The 19675-nt window shown below is 61.7% G+C and overlaps 1 protein-coding gene and 2 non-coding genes across 14 annotated transcripts; all 3 read left to right on the top strand.

Moving 5' to 3' along the window:
- Positions 1 to 122: 122 nt before the first annotated feature.
- EIF4G1 (eukaryotic translation initiation factor 4 gamma 1) lies at positions 123 to 18644 on the top strand. Of its 12 annotated transcripts, none has more exons than XM_064666004.1 (35): positions 123 to 227; positions 1328 to 1388; positions 2662 to 2770; positions 2868 to 2954; positions 3245 to 3277; positions 3881 to 3901; positions 4430 to 4603; positions 4960 to 5059; positions 6830 to 6942; positions 7972 to 8064; positions 8145 to 8211; positions 8577 to 9458; positions 10584 to 10672; positions 10881 to 11067; positions 11429 to 11562; positions 11833 to 11952; positions 12145 to 12318; positions 12398 to 12595; positions 12862 to 13008; positions 13103 to 13339; positions 13426 to 13530; positions 13929 to 14082; positions 14186 to 14283; positions 14384 to 14486; positions 14606 to 14708; positions 15334 to 15590; positions 15684 to 15799; positions 15958 to 16130; positions 16286 to 16411; positions 16495 to 16576; positions 16804 to 16902; positions 17020 to 17154; positions 17242 to 17323; positions 17402 to 17542; positions 17658 to 18644. In XM_064666004.1, the coding sequence occupies exons 3-35, from the start codon at positions 2696 to 2698 to the stop codon at positions 17837 to 17839; spliced, it is 4887 nt and encodes a 1628-aa protein (XP_064522074.1). In that variant the 5' UTR covers positions 123 to 227; positions 1328 to 1388; positions 2662 to 2695; the 3' UTR covers positions 17840 to 18644. The 12 variants fall into 12 exon arrangements, with proteins under 12 accessions (XP_064522074.1, XP_064522073.1, XP_064522072.1 ...); XM_064666003.1 differs by having other exon boundaries at positions 11815 to 11952; positions 14618 to 14708; XM_064666002.1 differs by having other exon boundaries at positions 11815 to 11952.
- On the top strand, positions 10718 to 10795 carry LOC135419972 (small nucleolar RNA SNORD66). Its single transcript, XR_010433243.1, has one exon. It is a non-coding gene; the product is annotated as a small nucleolar RNA SNORD66 (small nucleolar RNA).
- Positions 11994 to 12069, top strand: LOC135419973 (small nucleolar RNA SNORD66). Its single transcript, XR_010433244.1, has one exon. It is a non-coding gene; the product is annotated as a small nucleolar RNA SNORD66 (small nucleolar RNA).
- Positions 18645 to 19675: the final 1031 nt, after the last annotated feature.

The raw sequence follows: 19675 nt of genomic DNA, 5'->3' as shown, positions 1-19675 counted from the left end.
GCGGGACTGGCCCCGCCCCTCCACGTGACCCGGCGGCGCGCGGGGCGGGGGCGGTGCCGGGCGCGCCTCCGGGCGTGGCGGCCCCGCCCCCGCGCGCCCCTCCCCCGCGGCGGCGGCGGGCGCGCGGCCCCCCGGCCCCGCCCCCTGCGCGCGGCGCGGTTCCGGAAATGGTCGTGCTGCGCTGCGCTGCGGCTGCGTCGGGCCGCGCGCGCTGAAGGAGACTGAAGGTAACGGGCGGGGGCGGGGCGGGCGCGCGCCCCGCGGGGGGGGGCGCGCGCGAGGGGGGGGGGGGCGCCGGTACCGGGGCCGCGCGCGCAGCCCCCCCCCCTTCCTCCCCTCCCGGGCCTCGCGCCGCCGGGCCCCGCCGCGCCGCCGCCACCACGTGGGTGCCGCCCCGCCGCCACCCCCCTCCTCTCCCACGCCCTGCCCCGTGTTCCGCTCCGTTGTTCCGCCCGGCGCTACTCGTCCCGGTGGTCCCGCCGTCCCGGTCATCCGGCGGCGGCGGCGCCTCTCCGCGCCCACGTGCCGGCCGGTGCGCCCCGCCGCCGCCGCCGCCACACACGTGTTCCCGGCGCCGCGCCCGCCTAGGCCCAGCGCTGCTGCCGCCGCCGCATGTGGTGCGAGCCCCGCCGCCCCCGCCGCGCCCGCCCGTGCCGCCGCCGGTGCCCGCGGGGCCGCGGCTGCGGCCGGCAGTGACACGTGTCCTTGGCAGAGGCCGCCGCCGCCGCGGGGGGGAGCGGGACCGCCAGATGCCGCACCGGGCCCCGCGCCGCGCCCTCCCGCCGCCGCGACGGTGGTGCCGCCGCCCCGGGACGGAGCCGGCGGTTCGGCCGCCGCCTCGGCCTGGGGGCGAGGCCGGGCTCGGGCCTGGCGGGGCTGACCGCTCCCGGGCCGCCACCGCGGCCTGTCCCGGCCCCGCCGCCGACGATCCCCGCCTTGTGTCCCCCCGTGCGCCCCCGCCGCCCCGCAGCGCCGCTCCTGGCCCCCCGCTCGAGCCGGGCCGTGCCGCCCCGGGCCCCCCCCGGGCAGGGACCCCCCGCCCCGCCGGCAGGCCCAGCGCAGGCCGCGGCCTGGCCGCTCCCGGCGCGGGGGAGGCGGCGGCGGCTCCTCCTGTTACAAACCCCCGCGGCGGTTCCCTGTTGTACCCCCGGGACTGGATTCTTCTCTCCCGGCACCGCCGGGCTGGTTGGGGCCAGGGCAGTGCGGGGCCGGGGCCGGGGCCGGGCTCCCCCCACGAGGCCCGGGCTGATCTCTGTCTCTCTCTCTCTCTCTCTCTCTCTCTCTCTCTCTCTCTCTCTCTCTCTCTCCCCTCTTTCCTCTCTCCCAGTCAGTCGGATGAACGGTCTCTGCAGGCCCGCTCAGCCGGCCCAGGTTTTTCCCGCGGGGGGGTGAGTATCCTGCTCGCTTCGAGTTGTCAGGGGCTGGGGAGACCAGGTCTGGCTGTCCCTGGGTGTCCTTGTCTGCTGTGGGACATTCTGCCCCCTCTCTTCTGGAATGAGTGGTCTCAAGGCCGAGCTAAGCTGTCTCAGGGATGGGCTGTCTGTGCCAGGCCCCTTCGGGTTCTCTGTGAGAAAGGGCCTGAGGGGAGCACCAGGAGGTGAAACGCAGCCTCTGCCACCTCCTGAAACCCTGGCAGGGCCCATCTCCACTGCGGGTTCCGCTCGTGGAACCCCTGTGGTGGGGTGGCACCCCCATAAGAACAGCCCGGGGATCGGGGTGCCCAATGTCCAGGTGGGACGTGCCTGGCAGTGCCCGCATCGGGGCTGGGGGCCGGCAGTGCTGACGCGTCCAGGCGTCAGGTTACAGGAGGCACCACGGCTGTTCCCTCGGGTGCCCGGCCGGCAGCAGGCTTGTCGAGTGCCATGGGGTGCACGAGACCCCTGGCAGGGTGCAGGATGGAGGGTACTGCCTCTCTTTCCTGCCCCGGCGGCCTTTGCACTGGGGCGGGGAGAGCAGCACTGGCTGCCAAGTCCTTCCTGGGACAGTCAGGAGGGTGTCTGGGCTGCCCGTGTGCTGGCAGTGGCGGGGGGCTGCAGGCTCCCCTGGGCAAAGCAGTGGCCTGGAGTGTCAGGGGTGGGGGGGGATGAGGGAGCTGCTCCCTGCCCTCCCTGGTAGGCGTTTGTGGTGTGTGCTGGGGACCTGGCGCCACCAGCAGGAACAGGTTTGGCCGGCCAGGGGAAGCATTTAGTAGGTCAGCCGGGGTGGAGCTGGGCACGGCTGACGCCGGGGTGCTGCCGGCCCACCCAGCCCCCTGGAGTTGGTGGTGACCTGGGTGCTGGTGCCAGATCTACCTGGGCACTGGTGCCCACTTGTGTGGGGGGCCCAGCCGGGCTTTGTAGTGTCACCTTGGGTGGGTCAGTCCTGCTGGTGGGCATGGCTGGGTTTGGGGCATGATGACGGGCTCTGCTCTGCAGGCTGTGAGGACCTGCCTGGGCTCAGTGACCTGGCAGTGCCACCCCCTTCCTCCGTGTGGCCCAGTGGGGCAGGAAGGGATGGCTGGGGGTCTGTGCCTTGGTGGGATGCTATCTGTGGGACATGGCTGGTGCCTGGCTTTATGCTGGTAGGACTGGAGATGTGCAGTTCTCAGGGCTTACCTGGACAGGGGACAGATACCAGGGTGCTGCCACCTCCAGCTTATGCCCACTGTCCCTGTCCCTGCAGATAGCGAGGGGATCCTTATGCACAACCCCATGAAATGAACAAAGCTCCACAGCCCACAGGAGGAGCCCCAACAGCCCCACACCCTGCCCCTTCTCCCGGACTGCCGCAGGTAACTGTCCCTTTTGGGGATGAGGGACCCAGCTTTGCCTCACCAGTTGGTGCCAGGGGCAATGGTGCCATCTCCTTTCCTCTCTTCCTCCTTCCAGCCGACGTTCCCACCTAGTCAGACGGCACCTGTGGTTTTTAACCCGGCACCGACCTCACAAATGAATACGCCTTCTCAGCCGCGCCAGGTAAGGGTTTTGCGCCCCATCGGAGGGGGTGATAAGGGGTATCCAGCAGCTTTCTGCCTCCTGGCCAAGTAGCACTCACTACTACAGAGCCCAGGAGCTCTGTGGTGCCCCTCGGGGCTGGCGTGTACCTGCGAAGGGGGAGTGCGCCCGCGATCCGGATCACAACCGCTACCTGAGGACTTCCTGGCCCTGGGGTGGGTGGGCAGTCGTCTCCAACGGGGGTGCCCACCGAGTGACTGCTCTTCTCTCCTTCCTCCCCTGCCCCAAACCTCCCTCTCCTCCTCTCTCAGTTTCCAGCAGGGCCTCGGGCTATTCACCAGCAGGTACTAACCCGCTTCCCTTGCCCTGCATGCTGGACACCCTGCCCTGACACTGCACAGAAACACCCATCCTGGGCCTGAAGGGACTGGGGAGCATGTGAGGACCCCAGAGCTGGGCAACAGGCTTGTCTGGGGAAAGTGGGGGACACCTCTTTAATTTTGGGTTGGTTTTTCTGCAGTGTCTCTCCAGTTCCCTCCTTGCATGAAGCCTGCAGCATGTGGCTGTGCCTGTGCTAACTCCAGCCCAGGCTGTGCCCTTCATCCTCCTTCTTCTGTCTGTGCCCTTCATCCTCCTCTTCCTCCCCACTTTGCTTGGTCTCCCAGAGCCTTGCAGTGCTGTGCAAGGCTCTGGACCTCCATCAGCCCTCTTGTGTGGAGGAGCTGCTGGGGACAGATCTGGTGACATCCTTGGCTGTGCTGTCTGGGAGCCCCTCAGACCCTTCCCTGCCCCTTGGGAGGTCCCTACAGGGGACCTCAGTGGGTTTGGGATGTGGGCAAAGGGCTCCTTGGCTGCCTGTCCTCTCCTTTGCTAGCCTGGTCCCAGTGCCGGTAACTCCTGTCTCTCTCTTTCCCCTTTTCTCACTGTATGCGTGCGCTTGCTAACAGGGAGGATTCAGGTCTCTTCAGGTAATGCTTTCTCCTTGCCCCGGGGGGTGTGTGTGCGGACCCTTACCCATTCGTCGCTGGGCTGGAGCTGCTGCTCCCGGGGATGCTCCTGCCTGGCAAACAGGCCGGGTCGGGATGAACGGCATTGGCCGGGGTGGGAATAGCCAGCTCCACATGCTGTCTGGCTCCGGCACGGTGGGACTACAGGTCCCAGCATCCTCCGCGAGCGCCAGGAACCGGTGCGGAGCACGCCGGGACCCGCCGCCGCCGAGCTGCGTGCGGCCGTGGCCGGCCCCGGGCGCTGGAGCTGCCGGCCCCCGGCGGGCCGGGCCGGGGCTGCACCGGGCATGAGCTGGGTCGGGTGGGCCCAGGCAGCCCCGCAGGTGCGTGGGGACAGGATGGTGCTGGGGTGGGGGGGCGACTTTGGGGCATGCAGAGGGGGGGCTGCATCCCGGCGGGGTGGGGGGGTAGTGTCTCCCCTCCGTGTGTGGCGGTGCCAAATGGAGGTGCCGGTGCTCCCGCTGACACTGCACCCCATCTCTCCCCAAGCATTTCTACCAGAACAGGGCGCAGCCTCCCGCCAGTGCGTCCCGCGTGCAGAGTAACACAACGGCTCGGCCCGGCCCTCCTGCCCATGTGTATCCGGCTGCTTCCCAGGTGATGATGATACCCTCCCAGATATCCTACACACCTTCCCAAGGAGCCTATTACATTCCCGGACAGGTGAGGGCCATGTTCTGGGCTCTGTGGGAGGGGGCTGGGATGGGCACCGGTGGGAAGTGTTGCCTGGGATTGGAGCCCAGGTCTGTTTTCAGAGGGTGCAAGTGGTCCCCCAGGCTCTCTGAGCACCCACGAATTTGAGAAGGGTGATGCTGGCTCTGTAGAGAGGCCGCAGACAGCACTGGTCCCCTCCCCAGCAGCTCCCCTGAGGCACTTGGTGTGCACTTTGCTTGTGTCCTGCTCCCTGCCCTGGTGCCCATCTAGTTCACAGGCAGGTGTGGGGTTACGTCATTGGTTTGGGGGTATGTCTGTGCCCTGCAGGGGACGTAACTGACCTTTCTTTTTCTTCCCCATTGCAGGGTCGCTCCACATACGTTGTCCCGACCCAACAGTACCCGGTCCAACCTGGCGCCCCTAGTTTTTACCCTGGAGCCAGCCCCACAGAGTTCGGGACTTACGGTACAGACAGAGGGGTTGCTCTGCTCCCTGGTGCTCTTCCAGTCCCAGCACTTTCCCCTTTTTTTACTCCCCTGCCTCTGGTCTCTTTTCATCCACCTGAGCTTGGGAGCTGAACACAGACCCCTGTACTTTTGCCAGCTCACTGTGGCCAACTTAGTGACTCCATTGCAGGCTGTTTTGGGGGGTAGGGAGTATTGCTTGTCTCCCAACAGCACATCGTGTCCCACCGGTCCATTCACCCCCGCCCTTTTCCAAATCCGGGCTGATTAATGTTTAACTCTCCTGGTGGAGGACTGGGGCAGACTTTAGCCCCTGCTCCCCCTTGCTTGCTGTCAAGGTGGTGAGCAGTTCAGTGCTTGCTGACCACCCTCGGCTCCCGCTTCCCAGCATCTGAGCCGGGGTGCTCCATGCCTGCCCTCTCCTGGTGCTGGGGAGTGCAGTGTGAGTAGCCCCTCCTTCTTCCCCCCGCTCGCATGTGGCCACCCGGGCCGTGACTATATTTAGGCTTGGTCGGTCCTAGGAGGCCTGGCAGACACAGAAATGTGAGCTGAGGCCTCCGGCCTGGCCCCGGCACAGCAGGAAAGCATAATCGGGGCAGAGATGGGCTTCTCCTGAGCCAGGTACGTGCCCAGCCTCCCTCCCTCTTGCCCTGGGGCTCAGCCAGCACCTCTGAGGAGGGAGGTGGCCCCTGGCAGTGCTTGGCTCCCATGCTTGGGCCAGGGCAGAGCTGCACCTTTGTGCACAGCCCTAGGTGTCTGTATGAGGTTTCAGGATGGATTTGCCTCCCCGTCTCTGCTTTGGGGCTGCTGTGCCTCTTCTCAGGGGAGCTGGTAGCAGCTTGCCCCTTGCCCACAGGACTGCGTGGGTGACTTGGCATGGTTTGCCCCTTGATGGATGAGTCAGGTTGTCCCTCCTTTCTCTTGTCTGGTCCCCAGGACTGGGCAGCTTAAGGTCTCCCTTCTTCTCCCTGTGCCTGGCCCATCCCAGCGTGTGAGGCCCATCCAATGCCCCTATGTCCTCCCTGAGCAGAGGGAGGGTCCCCGAGTCAGGGATAAGGCAGTCACCAGGGCACCATGAGTGACTTTCATGGTTAGTGCAGTGGGGAAGGCACCTTAGCTGAAGGGAACCAGGACCCAGCTGTGCCTATCCCGCCACACCTGTATTCTTGTGGCACTGCTCTTGGGTGATGCTCATGGATGTCCTGGCAGGAGCGGAGTGCTTCTCCAGGGCTGTGCCAGCCCTGGATGGGGTCCAGCTCTGCCTCTGGTCCCCAGCGTGGCTCCCTTGTCTGGGCTGGGCTCACCAGGGGCTCCAGCTGCACTGGGAACCTGAGCCCCTCTGCCTGGGTGTGAATGGAGGGTGTGGATGGGGCTGCCTGGTGCCGCCCTCGGGCTGGTGCTGGCCCTGGGGAGATAAGGGTGCAGGCAGCAAGGAGGCTGCCTGTGGAGCCAGGACACCCGTACCTGTCATGGCCGAGTGTCCAGGCAGGGCTCTTGGTGGCGAGGAGCCGGTGGGCACGGCGGGCGCCCGCGGGGCCTGGCTGGGCGTGGGGGCGGCGCAGGGACGCTCTCTGCTTCACAGGGAAGGAATTCGGTCAGGCCTGTCAGGCGGGTTGGGATGATCCAGGCCGGATGCGATGGGGGTTCGCTGCAGAGCGGCAAGAGCTCCCCAGGCTCCTGACAGACCCCTGTGTTTGGGAGATCAGAGAGGCCCCAGGACGGGCTTGGAGGGTCTGGGTTGGCTGGTCTGACACTCTCTCCTCTCCTCCAGCGGGTGCGTATTATCCGGCGCAGGGGGTGCAGCAGTTCTCGCCGGGGGTCCCCACTGCCCAGGTCATTGTGAGCCAGCAGCCACCGATCCCCCCAAAACGAGAGCGCAAGACGGTAAGGAGCCATCTGCCTCCAGGCATGGGGGGGCTTGTGTGCAGGAGGGGGTACTGTGCCAGCCCCGTGTGCTGGCAGTGTGTAGTACGGGATGCAGTGCAGCACGCCAGGGAATGGGGGCGGCACAGGGCTGTGCCCGCAAAGGCTGGGGGGCTTAGTGAGGGAACTGGGGTGCACAGTGGGTGCTGGCGACCTTGGCCGTCCCGGCGGGCAGCGTTGTGCTGAGTCATGGCTCCCGGGAGGGCGGGGGTGCCGCGGCTGCCAACTGCTGTCTGCTCCCGGAGATGCCGGCGCTTGGAGGCCTCGCACGGGGCCTATTTATAGTGGGGAGCTGGGTGGCTGCCGGCATGGCCCCACGCTGGGGGGTGGGGGGTGCTGCTGGGAAGGGGAGTGCTGGCATTTCCTCATCAGAAAGGGGTTGAGATCTGCACTTGGAGCAGGTCGTGTTTACAAGGTGGGGAGAACAGGGTGCCTGCCTGCACTGTGCCACCCACCGTAGTCCTAGCCAGACTCATGTGTCACCCCCACTCACACTGCAACAGGGTGCCCTGTAGCTCGGGCTGCACTCATGGCAGACACTGGGCCAGTGAGACTGCGTGCTTGTGGTCTGTGCCTGGGGTGGCATGGAACTTGCTGTGATTTCTGTGTGCTGAGGCTGGTCTCCTGTGTTGTCCCTGAAGTGGAAGGAGGTCCCTACAGTCCCTGTGCCAGCACAGTGATGCCTTGGGATCCCCTGACATCTGGAGATGGACAGTGGCCTGGGGACGTGGTGCTGGCTCCAACTGCCTGGCGTGATGGCTTGCAATGCACTGGGACAGGCCAGTGTCTGTGGGACACTGTGCCCTGTGGTGAGGGGATGTGGCACCCACTCGTCCCCAAGCTGTGTGTGGCTGGGGCAGGCACTGCACTGAATGAACCTCTCCTCTCCCTTTGGATAAGGGAGTGTTGGGCTCAGGGAAAGGGGGTGGCTCGAGTGCTGTGTCCCCACCCTGCCAACAGCTTCCCCTCTCTACCCTGACCCTTGGACAGATCCGGATACGAGACCCCAACCAAGGTGGCAAAGACATTACTGAAGAAATTATGTCTGGAGCAAGGACCTCATCCACCCCCACCCCTCCACAGGTAAGGGTACCCTCCAGCTCCCTAACTGGGGCAGCAGGAAGTGCATGCAGCCTATTCAACTCCCTCTTTGCCCCCACCAGGCTGGAAGCGGTTTAGAGCCCCAGGCCAACGGAGAGACCCCCCATGTAGCAGTTATTGTCCGGCCCGGTAAGTGCCTGTGCCAGGGCTGGGTGTGCCAGCTGGCATGGCTGCTGCCAGGCTCCCTAGAGCCCACACTGTGGGGTGTGACATGCCAGCCCTGCTCTTCCTTGGTTCTTCTGGGACTTGTGGGGTCAAATGCTTTCCCTACATACCTGAGAGCTCTGTCCCCATGTTGGGTCCAGGAGAGTTTATGGGGGATGTGTGCTCATCTCAGCAGCCCCCTGGGCACTGGAGGACACCTGTTGTTCCCATCACCCATTTGTGATATGGCTTGGCACATCTGTCCCTACTCCTGTAGATAGAGTGATCTGGGGAGGAGTGCAGGGTGAGCAGAGGATCAGAGCCCCCCATTAATGCCACCCACCTTGCAGATGACCGCCCGAAGCCCGCGCTGGTGGTGAGCAAGCCCGTCTCCCTGGAGCCCAGCAAGTCGGCCTCCCCGTCGCCTCCCCCTCCCCTCATTCCCGAGGTGGAGCCCGTGGTGCTCTCGGCTGTGACGCTGGTGCCAATGGAGCCTCCCGTGGACACGGACACAAAAGCGGAGCAGGGCGAGGCGCCACCTGACCCGCAAAAGACGTTTAGCGCCATCACTACAGTGCCAGGGCCTGCGGAGCTGCCCCTCGTGCCCGCGCCCAACATGGACACGGTGGCTGTGGAGGAGGAGGAGGAGGAGGAAGAGGAGGTTGTTATTCCCCTCCCGGAGCCCACCCCGCAGGAGCCTGTGCCCCCTGAGGTGCCGACGGTGCCCGTTGTTCCCCCCATGCCAGCCGTGCCCATGGTGCCGGCCGCGCCGTCGCCGCCGCCCATTGTACCACAGGCCCCCGAAGCACCCGCCAAACCCGCGTCCCCCAGCCCCCCACCGCCCCGGGAAGAGCCCTGCCCTGAGCCCACTGCTGAGGCCAACGGGGTCTTGGAGGAGGTGCCCGAGCCGGTCCCTGAGGCACCTGTGTGCCAGCCGGTGCCAGTCCCTGAGCCGGTGCCCACGCCCACCCTGGACTCCCCCATCGCCCAGCCCGAAGAGCTGCCCCTGCCCAATGGGGTGGAGGGCACTGGCAAAGTGGAGCCGAGTGAGGAGCAGCCTGAGTCGGATGTCAGCCCCATCTCAGAACCTGAGGAGCCGGCCCAGCCCAGCCCCCCTGCCTCCCCCCAGGCAGAGGAAGAGGAGGAAGAGAGTGAAGGCCCTGGTGAGGCCCAGGAGCGAAGCTCGAGTCCGGCTCCTGCCCCTTCGCAGACCTCGGAGGCGACTGCTCGAGGTTGGCAATGCTGGGCTGGGGTGTGTGGGGCTGTGGGGTGCCCCAGTGAGGTGTTGGGTGATGGGGGCCATCACATGGGTGTGGTGCTAGGCATGGGGTATGTGGAGAGTGTTGGAAAACGGGATGGGGTTGGGGACACAAGACATGCAGGTATGGGATGCTGATGGGGACAGAGTGCCTGTGGATGGTGACATGGGGAGTACATCCACGTGGAGGAGTATGGAATGGGTATAGAGGGTGTGTGGGGTGCCATGGGGAATGGAAGTGTGTTTTATGGGATGACTTATGCAGAGCTGTTAGGGTAGGTGTATCAAGGTTGTATCTGAGGACTATCCCCAGCCATTTGAAGACACAGGGAGGTGGAGGATTGGCAGGGAAGATGTGGGGCACCCTGTGTAGGGTTATGTAAGTACACAGGAGTGCCTGGGGAAAGTGGGGTGCTCTGGAGGTGTGCTGGGGTGAAGATATTTCTTTAAGCACCCTGCACAGGAATGTTGGGGTTTCAGCGGGGTGATGGGAAAGATGGGTGCACAGGATGTATTTATATGGAGTGCTCTCTGCAGGGATACAGCAAGGGCTATAAGAGGGCAACCTGAGAGCAGGTGTGCTTCTGGGGAACACATCTATATGGGCTGGTGTACTGGGGTGCCAGGGAGAGGAGTGTATATGGGGGCAGACGTGGTGTGTATGGGAGTGTCCACATAAGAGCTGCTCTGTGGTGGGGTGTGGGTGTCTGTAGGGATCCCTGAGGAGGACGGAGAGCACTGCACTAGGGAAGTGGTGTGGGTGGGAGGCTTTGAAGAAGGACAGGGTGAATCGGGATGCAGCATCTGGATGGGGAGAGGTGTGAGATGTGTCTGTACAGGTATATTCTGGGATGCCTGCTTGGGGAGTGGGCTGCCTTGGTGGGATGCGTGTAGGATTTGCAAGGCTGCAGATACCGAGGTGGGTGCACTGTGTTTGGGGGTGGAGGCTGTGCTGGGGTGGCAGGGCCACATCCCTGTGGCCCCATCATGAAGCTCACCTGGTGTTACTGGGGCTTTGATGGTGACCCAGTAACTGGTGTCAGGGTACCTGGGGGATTGGGAGGGTTCCTGTCTTTCACTTCCCCGTTTCTCCTCCCAGTCGCCATGTCGGTGCCAAAGAAGAAGCGAAGGATGAAGGAGCTGAACAAGAAGGAGGCAGTAGGTGATCTGCTGGATGCCTTTAAAGAGGTGAGTATCCCAGGGGTGTCCAGGGATCACCCTGTGTCCCATGTCCTCCTGTGATGAACTCTACTTTGTGCCATCGTGTCTGGGCCACTGATGCTCTGTGATGGTAATGAGGATCTGAGGCAGGGCTGACACCAAGGAGTGGGGTGGAGAGGGCAGGACCAGAATCCTGAGGTGACTGCTGTCCCTGTCCCTCTCCCTCCCAATGCAGTCTCAGACTGGTGACAGTGCCTCGGAGGCGGAGAACAAGCCCCCCACGTCCACCCCTGCCAGTGAAGCAGAGGATGCGGCTCCTGCCCGTCCACAGGAAGAGTCAGAGGAGACGTGGGAGGAGAAGGAGGACAAGCTGGCCCCGGAGAAGGGCAAGGCTGCCGGCCAGAAGTACGGCTACAAGGAAGGTGAGTTGTGCCTTGGCACAGGCCTCTGCTGGCAGCCACCACCTCTGGACCCAGTGGTGGGGAGGGTGGGGGTGGCATGTCCTAAACCTGCCATTTTCCTCCTGTCTTGTCCTCAAGCTTGACATGGCGTGGGGGCCAGAGGCCCCAACATGAGGGTCCTGGCAGGAGGCAGGGAGCTGGTAGCATCAGACTTTCTAAGCAAGCAGTGTCATTTTCATGGTGTACCAGGCTGGAGCAGCTCTGTGGTTGTCTACATCCCACCTCGCTGGTCCCTGTGTGGACCTGGAGTTGCCACAGCTCAGGGTGGAGGAGGATATGGGACAGACCACATCAGGGTGTCCCTCTTGTTCCCCCACTGCAGAGCAATGGAAGCCACTGAACCCTGAGGAGAAGAAGCGATATGACCGAGAGTTCCTGCTGGGCTTCCAGTTCATCTTTGCCAGCATGCAGAAACCTGAGGGGCTGCCCCAGATCACAGATGTGGTGCTGGACAAGGTCGGTGCGGCCCTGGAAATTGGGGAAGCATGGGTGGTGGAGAGGTAGGGGTCTGGCTCCTCTTTGAGCCTTGTCAAGGCAGAGCAGGGACTTACCTGCTGTGCTCAGGGTCCTGTTGTAGCACATGCAATCACCCTTGAGCGTGGGTTTTGTGGGTGGAGGCACCTCTGGGGCCTTCTTTCCAGTTCCTTGTCCCGGCACTGAGGCTGGGGGATGGATCCGTCCCGCTCCTCTGCCCCCGGGCATCCTCAGCCGTGTGTACCTTCGCAGGCCAACAAGACCCCACTACGGGCACTCGACCCCATCCGGCTCAGTGGCATGAACTGCAGCCCTGACTTCACCCCCTCCTTCGCCAACCTTGGCCGGCCTGTCATGGGCAACCGGGGCCTGGTGAGTATCTCATCACTTCGCTCATGCTGTCCTGCTCCACCTCTCTGTGATGATCAAGCTTTCGAGCCGCTGTGTCTGGGCCACTGATGTCCGTGATGGAGCTGAGGATCTGAGCGGGCGGATTGGGGACTCACTAGGACCCGGCCCAGCTGGTCCCAGAGCAAAGAGCTGAGTTTCTTCTCCCTGTGTCAGCCCTCAGGGTTGGGTCCTCGCCGCTCCCAGCAGAGCCAGAGGAAGGAACCCCGCAAAATCATTGCTACTGTGTCTCTCAATGAGGATGTCAAGCTGAACAAGGCTGAAAAGGCCTGGAAACCCAGCAGCAAACGTGCTTCCGAGGAGGAGGATCCTGAGAACATCAAGACGCAGGTGGGAGCTGGGGCGGGTGGGCAGTGAGAGGGCAGGGAAGGAATGTGCCTGGCTCTTGCTGATCCTGTTGTCCTTGCAGGAACTGCTCCGTCGTGTCCGCAGCATCCTCAACAAGCTGACACCCCAGATGTTCCAGCAGCTGATGAAGCAGGTGATGGAGTTGTCCATCGACACGGAGGAGCGGCTCAAGGGTGTCATCGACCTCGTCTTCGAGAAAGCCATCTCGGAGCCAAACTTCTCTGTTGCCTATGCTAATATGTGCCGTTGCCTTATGGGGGTGAGCAGAAGCTGGGGGGTCTCCTGCTGAACAGGCAGAAGTTTGTTCATGCTTCTAAGCCTCAACTGAGCTCAGCAGTTTGCAGGTCCTTCTGTGTGGGATGGGGAAATGGATGTGTGGATGGAGGACCAAGTTGAGGGTCTTAGCAGAGCATAACAAAGTTGTAGGGTGGCTTTTCCCTTGTTTGAGCAGTACCAACTTAGCTAGTCAACTTTTGGGGGAGACAGAGCTCATGCTCCTTGTCTGGGTTGTACTTCTCCCTGCAGCTTAAAGTGCCCACAACAGACAAGCCCACAGTGACTGTGAACTTCCGCAAGCTGCTGCTCAACCGCTGCCAGAAGGAGTTTGAGAAGGACAAGGACGACGATGAGATCTTTGAGAAGCGGCAGAAAGAGATGGACGATGCCAGTGCTGTGAGTTGGGGTGGGAGGCTGCAGCTGAGGGCTGATGTGGGTGTCCTTGGGGTGGCTCTGGGCACTGAACTGTCCTGCTGTGCTTTTCCTGCAGCCCGAGGAGAAGGCCCGCATGAAGGATGAGCTGGAGGAGGCGCGGGACAAGGCCCGACGACGATCCCTGGGCAACATCAAGTTCATTGGAGAGCTCTTCAAACTGAAGATGTTGACGGAGGCCATCATGCATGACTGCGTAGTGAAGCTGCTCAAAAACCATGATGAGGAGTCTCTAGAGTGCCTTTGCCGCCTGCTTACGACCATTGGCAAGGACTTGGACTTTGAGAAAGCCAAGGTAGTCCCTGCCCTGCCCTGCCCTCCCTTGGCTTGCCCTGCCCTTCCCTTTGGGAAGGATATGACCCTGGCTCTGTCCCTCTATAGCCCAGGATGGACCAGTACTTCAATCAGATGGAGAAGATCATCAAAGAGAAAAAGACATCATCCCGAATCCGTTTCATGCTGCAGGATGTCATTGACCTCAGACGGGTAAGGTGCATGAAATGCTGTTGCCTGGGGACTGTCCTCTGTCCCCTGCTTGGTCCCATTGAGCTGCTGGTCTGTGTCCTCTGGGTGCCAGCAATCCTTGTGTCCCTGGGAGGGGAGAGGGGTATGTAAGTTGTGGCCAGCCCCGGAGACACCATGCTAGCCCCAGCCCTTGGTTATCATGGTAGTGGTAGTGGGCACACAGTAATCGGCGGCTGTTTAATGCAGGGGGGCTCCAGAAACTGAGCCCTTTTGTGCCAAAAGCTGCCACAGCACATGGAGAATGGTGATGGCTGAGGCAGGAACCAACCTGAGACTTTGAGGGTGGGAAGGGGGGATGTCACTGCCTCCCTTCACCAGCCACCTCAGTGCCCTCTTCCCTTCTTCCCTGCCATCTGCAGAATAGCTGGGTGCCTCGGCGAGGAGACCAGGGCCCCAAAACCATCGATCAGATCCACAAAGAAGCAGAGATGGAGGAGCATCGGGAACACATCAAAGTGCAGCAGCTCATGTCGAAGGACAAGAGGAGAGGACCCCCTGGGCCATCCTCTGGTGGTGAGTGCCTGGGCTCAGGGGCACCTGAGGCTACCAGGGGTGAGTTTCATTCACTGGGCACTGCTGGATACAGGGCTGCACCTTACTGTGTTCTTGTGCCCAGGGCGCAGTAGCTTGGTCGCAGACGATGGCTGGAACACGGTGCCCATCAGCAAGGGCAACCGGCCCATCGACACCAGCCGGCTAACAAAGATCACCAAGGTGAGGCGGGAGGTGTGGTGTGGCAGCTGAGGCGACTGCCTGGCCTGGATGCTGCCTTGGCGTGGGGTTCAGGGCTGACTCTCTCTCTCTCCACCTGCAGCCTGGATCCATTGACTCCAACAACCAGCTCTTTGCACCGGGTGGGCGGCTGAGCTGGGGCAAAGGCAGCAGCGGAGGGTCTGGCGCAAAGCCCGCAGATTCAGGTAGACAGCGTGGGACTGGCTGGGTGCTGTGGGATGAGGTGGGAGAGGGCATCCTTCCCCTGGCGGTTCCTGTACCGGGAAGGTGCTAAACTCTGAGACTTCCCTCTTTTCACACCCAGCATCTGATTCAGGGCGACCAGCCACGAGCACCTTGAACCGCTTCTCAGCGCTCCAGCAGTCGATGCCTGCCGAGAGCTCGGAGTCCCGCCGTGTGGTGCAGAGGTGAGGGGCCAGCCCTGCCTTGGTGGGTGGGCATGTGGGGAAGAACCCTGAAATTGAGCTGTTGTCAGTCAGTATGTAGGCAAGTTATGGTGTCTTGACTGGCATAATCCCCTGTGGCAAGATGGGGCCTTGAGGGGGCTTGGAGTCAGTGGTGAGTCCTTGTGGCAAGGAAGGTTGACCTCACCTTGGGTTTCCTCCCTATGGTTTGGCACTTGGGAGACCACATCTGGATGCTGGGTCTGCCTGGGAGTCCTGAGACCAGATGAACATTGATGGACTGGAGGGAATCCTGTGGAGGCTGGTGTATGAGGTCCCCAAGGAGAGCTGGAGTTTGGATTTGTTCAGGAGAAGAGGAAAATGGGGTTTTCTCTGCAGTTTGCAGCAGGAGGAAGGTGTGGGCAGGACGAGGCCAGGCAGTGCTCAGCCATGGCAGTGGACAGAGTGAAAGGCAAAGGGCGTGAGTTGGAACGGGAGAAAGGGAAAAGTATTTTCCCCCAAGAAATGATCAAGTGCTAAAAGAGGTGGGGACTGGAGTGGGACAGCCTTACTTGCAGAGCTCTGCAGTATTGGGTCAGGGAGGGTGGTGACAGGCTCTTCACATTGTGTGCATCTTTCTCCCACTCAGGAGCAGCTCCAGCCGTGACAGGTCAGAGAAGGCTGGGGAGAGAGGGGACCGGGAGTCACGTTCGGAGAAGGGCAGCGACCGTCTGGAGCGTCCCGACCGGGGAGAGCGGGCAGACAGGAACAGGTCTACCATCACCAAGAGGAGCTTCAGCAAAGAGACGGAGGACAGAAGCCGAGAACGGGAGAAGCAGGGCGGCCCTGAGGCTGTGCGCAAGGCTGCCAGCATGACGGAGGAACGGGACCGAAGCCGAGAGACCAGTGAGCTGGGGAGCAACAATATCCCAGGGTCTGGCTGTGACCTGTGGCTCTGCCTGTCCCAGGAGGTGCCTGATCCTTGATCTCTCCTTGCAGTTAAGCAAGAGCCAGCACCTCCTGCAACATCCACCAAGCCTGCGCTGTCGGAAGAGGAGCTGGAGAAGAAATCCAAGGCGATCATAGAGGAATACCTGCACATTAATGACATGAAGGTGAGAGGATGGAGTGGCCAAACACAACACCATCTGATCCCCCTGACATGCAATACGCTTCCCTACATGGCGTGGGCAGGGTGCTGGTGGTGGCTGGATGCAGAAGAGGGGAGTCAGAGCTGGCTGTGGGGCAGTACTGACCCACCTTTTCCCTGCAGGAGGCTCTGCAGTGTGTGCAGGAGCTGGGCAGCCCCTCCTCGCTCTACATCTTTGTGCAGAATGGCATTGAGTCGACACTGGAGAGGAGCACCATCTCCCGTGAGCACATGGGGGCCTTGCTGTGCCAGCTGGTGAAGGCAGGCACGCTCTCCAAGGAGCAGTACTACAAAGGGTGAGGGGCCATGGCAGCCTGGTCCTAGGCTAGTATTTGCCTGGCTTTGAAATTGGCCCTGACTTGAGCAGGGCTCAGCACTGAGAACTCCCGAGGTCCCGCCTAGCCGAGGGCACAGGGACTGCTGGATCCAAACAGCTCCCTCTGCTCTGCAGGCTGCGGGAGATCTTGGAGATTGCAGAGGACATGGAGATTGACATCCCGCACATCTGGCTGTACCTGGCTGAGCTCATCACCCCCATCCTACAAGAGGAAGGCATCCCTATGGAGGAGTTGTTCAGGTGAGGGCTGTGTTCCTCAGCAGGGCTGGCATGGCAGGGCTCCTCGTGACAGGTAGCTCAGCCAGGTTTCTTGTGCCCCACAGGGAAATCACAAAGCCCCTGGTGCCCATTGGGAAGGCCACCACGCTGCTTGTTGAGGTGCTGGGCTTGTTGTGCAAGGGCATGGTAAGTTCACGGGGCTCACGTGACTGCCGGTTGCTGCCTTGGGGACTGGCAGCCTACCTGGGGGCCAGGTGACCATGTAGGGATTGAGCCCCCCTACCACCAGAGGGGATGATGCGTGGCATCCCTTGCAATGTCTGGGTCATGGGGGTGGTGTGGCCAAGCTGCAGTACCTTTCTTCCTGGAGATGGGAAGGCATGGTGTGCTGATGCTGACTGTCTGTCCCACAGAGCCAGAAGACAGCAGGCAAGCTGTGGCGGGATGGGGGCCTGAGCTGGAAGGAATTCCTGCCTGAGGACCAGGATGTCAACAAATTTGTCACAGAGCAGGTGGGAGCTTGGTGGTGGTGAGGGACGGAGGTGGGCTGTCAGGAGACCCTGAAGGACCCTTCTGGGATGGTGCTCCCCTTTGCTGCCTTTAACAGCTCTCTCTGCCTGCTTCCCTAGAAATTGGAGTACACGATGGGGGACAGCTCGGACACACCGAGCTGCAAGGAGCTGACCTCAGAGGAGCTGTGCAAGCAAATGGACAAACTGCTGAAGGAGAACCCGAACAACCAAAGAATACACGACTGGATTGAGGTGCGGATGTGGGTGCAGTGCTGTTTGTCTGGGGGCTCCCTCCTGGCTCCCTCTCCAGCTCACGGTCCTCTACCCTCCCCCCTCCAGGCCAACCTGAGCGAGCAGCAGGTCTCGTCCAACACGTTTATCAGGGCCCTGATGACGTCTGTGTGCCACTCGGCCATTGTCTGTGAGTACCAGGGTGCGGCAAGAGTGGGGGGGCTTCCCCTGTTCCCACTGCCTCCCTCTCACGCCCCATCTCCCATAGTCGAGAACCCATACCGCGTAGACACCATGGTCATCCGCAACCAAGCCAAGCTGCTGCAGAAGTACCTACGGGATGAACAGAAGGAGCTCCAGGCGCTCTACGCCCTGCAAGCCTTGGTGGTGAAGTTGGACCAGCCTCCCAGTGAGTGTGGGGTGCGGGTGGGCTGAGAAGGGGGGTGGCCCCAGGCTCCTGTCCCCACCCCAGCAAGCTGGCTGGTGGCTGGAGAATGGCAGAGGTCCCCCTTTGTCCCCCCCAGACCTGCTGCGGATGTTCTTTGATGCCCTCTACGATGAGGACGTCATCAAGGAGGAGGCTTTCTACAAGTGGGAGTCCAGCAAGGACCCAGCAGAGCAGCAGGGCAAAGGGGTAGCTCTCAAATCGGTGACAGCCTTTTTCACCTGGCTCCGTGAAGCCGAGGATGAGTCGGACAACAACTGAGCAGCTGTAAGGAGGAGGAGGAGAAAGCGGGGAGAGAGAGCGGGGCACCCTGGGGAGTGACTCCATCCCCTCCCACCCATGGACTTGCTGATGCCAGGGCTGAGGGACCTGCTGTGCCCCCTGCAGCCCCCTTCTCTCTTTCAGTTCTCTCCTTCCTTCCTCTGTCCTGGTTCTGTTTGTGAGGCCTGTATTAGTTTGTCATGATGATAATAAACGGATGCTGACAGAGGCGGTAGCTGCCATGGGTCCCCTTGGGGACCCTCCTTACCCCCCTCCCAGCACAGGCACACTGGGTCTCTGGGAGTGGGGCAGAGCACCCCTGGACTCATGTCATAGAGAGGGGGGATAGGATGGGGACATAGCTCTCCCCTCCTCTTCCTCCTCCTCTTTCTCCTCCCCCCTTCTTGCTGAAATATAGAGATTATATATATATGAACATATTAAATTTGGTTTGGGGACAGGAGCGTGATTTCTCCCCCTCCCCTGTCCTCTTTCTATTCCTCCATCACTGCCTGGACCTCCCCCTCTATGGTTTTTAAATTTTAAATATAAATCATTCCCCCCCCAGCTCCTGCTCTGACACCTGGGGAGGGTGTCGGGAACTGGGCGGGGGGGGGGGCGGCCCCTTCTCTCTGGGCCAGGCTGAGTCCCCTCCAACACCCCAAAAGCCCCCATCCTCCTCCCAAACGTTTAAGGCCACAATTGGGCAAGTGACAGGGCGGCCCCCCCATCCGCGTCCCCTGTATTTATAGAGCGCCGGATGTGATGAGCCGCACGTGTAATTATTAAAACAAGGATTCAATTACTGGTCACGTGAATTTGTAAATAATTTTTTTTTGCCTTTTTTTTTTTTTTCTTTATGGAGTATTTAATTGAAGATTTAAAGGCATCTTTTCACCTTAAAACTGGAAATAAAAGAACATTGCTAAATAATGCCCCGTGTGCCGCTGTTGCCACCCCTCCACCCCGTCCCATGTTGCTTGTGCCTGGGCTGGTGTGGGGTGCCAGCCTCAAGCATGGGCAGGGACCAGTCTCCCCTGTCACCCCAGGGCAGATGGTAGGTACCCCCCATTCCAGGCCTGGGCGGGTGGCAAGGGGGTTGGATATGGCTGCAGCCAGGCCCCCTGGACTCCCCTCACTGGCTCTGCCTGGCACAGGGTGTCCCGTGGTGGAGCAGGCAGCCTTGCCAGCAGCTTGGCTGTGGAGCAGAGTCCTGACTGTCCTGAAGTCTCCCTTTTCCCACAGGCACAAGTGGCAGAACCTGTGTGGTCTCCTCGGGGTAGGAGATGGGAGATGTGTGCCAGATTCCCCCTACACTTTCCCATGTGGGAGGACATTTTTCTCTCAGCCCCCTCCTGCCTTGTCTTGCAGTTAGAGTGGAGATGGGGCAAAGCTGGGCCTTGCTGGAGGTACCCTGTGGGGTGTCCCTGTTGGGGACAGAGGCTGGTCTTTGCTGCCTTGGGCTGCCTCTTGCTGAGTCACCCTGGCCGTGGCCCAGAGGGTACAGAATAATTAACCAGAGGCTGTTCCCCAGATTAGAGGCTGATCTGTCTGAGCTGCAGCCCTGGCAGCACTGATGCTGGGAAGCAGTTGGCAGGGAAAGGCCTGGGGCCGGGGACTGGCCAGGAGCTCCCCCTGACTGGGAGTGAGTGAGTAACGAGGGAGCCCTTTGAGCGATTTTGGGTAACCTGCTTGCCAAAGGGAGGGCAGCACCCTGGCAATGTCCTCCTGTGCCAGGCAAAAGGTACCGCAGCATTAATTGCCATCAGTAGGTTTCAGAATGAACACATCTTTGGCTGTAGGTTAACCCCTCAGCCTGACCCTCAACACTGGCCT

This window comes from Pseudopipra pipra, chromosome 10 (genome assembly GCF_036250125.1).
Source record: "Pseudopipra pipra isolate bDixPip1 chromosome 10, bDixPip1.hap1, whole genome shotgun sequence".
Lineage (NCBI taxonomy): Eukaryota > Metazoa > Chordata > Aves > Passeriformes > Pipridae > Pseudopipra > Pseudopipra pipra.
Note: the sequence above shows the minus strand (reverse complement) of the source record. Positions and strands in the feature narration are given on the sequence as shown.